The sequence below is a fragment of the Mytilus edulis genome, chromosome 2 (genome assembly GCF_963676685.1).
Source record: "Mytilus edulis chromosome 2, xbMytEdul2.2, whole genome shotgun sequence".
Lineage (NCBI taxonomy): Eukaryota > Metazoa > Mollusca > Bivalvia > Mytilida > Mytilidae > Mytilus > Mytilus edulis.
In genome coordinates this window covers 13,169,796-13,172,834 of record NC_092345.1, presented here as the reverse complement: position 1 = coordinate 13,172,834, position 3,039 = coordinate 13,169,796, and the positions used below count along the sequence as shown (strand labels likewise).

Below are 3,039 nucleotides of genomic sequence, written 5' to 3'. Positions count from 1 at the left end.
TTAGAAAGTTATGCTATATCCATTGAGCTTCTTTTAGCTGGTGACGGTGACCTTTCTTTTCAGCAAAACAAAGACATTTTGAGTCCGTACAATCTTATTTCAGAATAACACAAAGATTTAAAGCAGTCAATTAACATTCTAAATTTCGACTTTACAACCTTTCACTTCAGTCTAGTTGTTTCAATATTATTCCTTATTATATTGTATTTTTTTTTCTTTTTTCTTTTTATTTCTAATTTTTGTTTGAAGTATGTATTACATGCATTACTACTATGTTGTGTTTTTTTCGCCATTATCTAATGTACTTTGTGTTTATATTTATATTGGGAGAGGACGTCTCTAATGTTGTTATAACTTGTGTCCAATCCCTTTTGCTACTTTTGCAAGTAAAATATGTTTAAACTAAAAGGTTATGCATATTGTTGTCAGTTATAAATAGATATACAAGTTGAAATGATAGGACTTTTTTTACTGGGAACTCACTTTAGTCCCATGACTGTATATATTGATATAGAGGTAAATTTGTCCTAGATATTAACCTGTAAGTTTCTTCATTTATTTTTATATGCGTTTATGTCATCGTTAAACTTGACATTTGCATTTTTAACACACAAAATACCATTGAAATGCTGAAAGACACATTTATTATGTTTCAGTTACTATTATCCGATAAAGAAAATTACGATTATCAAAGAAGAAAAATACCATAGAGTTACGATTATCATACCGAATTTTTCAACGGCAATTTTCAAAGCGCTCAGACGATTCCAGTGCACCGTTACGATTCAAATATGATGTAATGGTATAGATAAACCTTGCAGCTGAGTAACTATTGACAAAAGCATGCTACATTTAAGAAAATGAGTGTAAAGATTTTACCTATATCTACCGTCGCCATATTGGGATAATCGTAATTGCAGTTACTATTATCTCTTTAATACCAGTGTTTTTGAAATCCATGTTGAAGAGGATTCGGAAACGACCCTGGTAATACGACGAATGTTTGTAGACGGATAAGTACTATCTTTTCAAAAAGCTTCAATACACACGATAATAAGCATACGGGTCGATAGCTGTCCGGGCTCATTTTTGGTTTATCCCCTCCTTTAAACAAGGGAACAACCAATCCTTCCTGCCAGTCATTAGGAACTTGCTGTTTTTCTATAACGATATTAAGAAAAATGGAAAGACATTCCGCAACTTTTGGTCCACCATATATCAAGTGTTCGTTTTGTATCATGTCATTGCCACACGCTTTTCTACGTTTTAGCTGTTTAATAACAGAGCTTACATCATCACAAGAAATTATTCCACCTGGTAAGTATAGATCTTCATCAGCTTTCATTTAGAGTCGGATCATCGAACGTTGACGTATCAGCTGGTGTATAGAGATCTTCGAAATAATTCGCAAATGCGTTACAGATCGACTCTGGGGATGTATGAACAATGTTATTATGTTTTATTTGCTGACAAACTTTTGAATGTTTTGGTTTTTGTCGCTTAATTAGTTTCCAGAATAGTCTTATATCACATTCGGCAGCGTTATTAATGTCATCGTACGTTTCTTCGATATATCGTTCATTTTCAAGTTTCTGGATGTTTCTAAAATCTCGTTTGGCTCGTTTGTAATTAAAATACGATTCGTGTTGCATACCTCGGGGTCTTCCATCTTGCATCCATACCCTACGCATATTTCGTTCTTTAGTATGTGCTTTTTTTACGTCTGCATTCCAGTATGGTTTTGTGTACGGATTATACGTATTACACGGAATTGTCTCTTTTGCTGTATTTATCAGCGTATTCACTAGGTTATGATAAAAAATATTAATGTCAATGTTATCATTCTGTGCTTTCAGTATTAGTTTATCTAAAGGAGCACACAATTTATCTTGGTAGCCTTTAATATTATGTTCTGTGATCTTGTGCCAAGCTGGGAGTTTTGTAAAATTGCTTAAGTCAATATGCGGATTTTCGTCTAGTTCCACACAGGCGATAATGTGATCAGACGTCGAACTAAACGTTCCTTCTTCTAGGATTTCATACCGTCGTAATTGTCTGACTAACGTCTCGTTTATCAATATATAATCTAACATTGTATTTTTTAATGTAAATGTGAAATCTGGACCTTTTATTGGTGTTTTACATGTGTCGGTAAATGGATGAAAAATATTGTGTCTTTGTACAAAATTTTGCAGTTCTTTTGATTTTATCGTGTTTGTAAACTGTACGTTTTTGTTTATACAACTAGCATTGAAATCACCTGCAACAACTACTTTGCCGTAGTTAATGTAATATGTGTATAAATCATCAAGGGCGTTTAACTCTTGTCTATAATTACCGATCGAACCATCAGCAGGTAAGTATACACCAAAAATAAAAATTGACCCAAAACTTTTGTTTTTTAGCTCAATACCAACAATTTTATCTGAATTAGTTTCTATTATTTCTTCCGCTGAAAATTGTAAAGATGCTTTGTATAAAATAGAAATACCACCTTTACCATGAGTGCAATTGTATAAATCATTTAACTTGTCAGTTTTTGAAATACTCTTGTATCTCATATCTATACTATTCATATATGACAATAAATTTGGTTTCAGCTTATGTTCACTTATTATAGCAATATCACAGTTTGTAGATTCTAGCAATTCTACAAGACATAAGGTAGAGGACATAATCCTTCTGACATTCCATGCTAAAATATTAAGACTCATTGTGACCCTTTATAACGTTAATGCTAGCGGGGGCATCATTTGGGTCCCATGGACACATTCCCTATTTTTGATAAAAGCCTTTAATATAAATTCACTTTTATTACAGTTGTATTGATTTAAGTTACTGTAACTGTCTTATTAATAAAAAAGGATGCGGTATTTTTTGCAAAGAACCAATGCTATATCCAAATAAGTTCAAAGGAGGAAAATGTATTAATAACTATGGGCCACCATACGGTCGTCAATAATGAGAAATATTTGTACCATATACGTGTAAAAAGCTATAAAAGGCCCCGATATGAAACATGTGGAACAATTCAAACGA

At 32.6% G+C, this 3,039-nt stretch overlaps 1 protein-coding gene across 1 annotated transcript; it reads right to left on the bottom strand.

Annotated features, from left to right (window-relative positions):
* Positions 1 to 1,334: 1,334 nt before the first annotated feature.
* On the bottom strand, positions 1,335 to 2,714 carry LOC139510444 (uncharacterized). Its single transcript, XM_071297026.1, has one exon. The coding sequence runs from the start codon at positions 2,712 to 2,714 to the stop codon at positions 1,335 to 1,337; it is 1,380 nt and encodes a 459-aa protein (XP_071153127.1).
* Positions 2,715 to 3,039: the final 325 nt, after the last annotated feature.

What these genes read in the sequence shown, in the direction of transcription:
- LOC139510444 (XM_071297026.1), bottom strand. Translation starts at nt 2,714, where the DNA reads ATGAGTCTTAATATTTTAGCATGGAATGTCAGAAGGATTATGTCCTCT.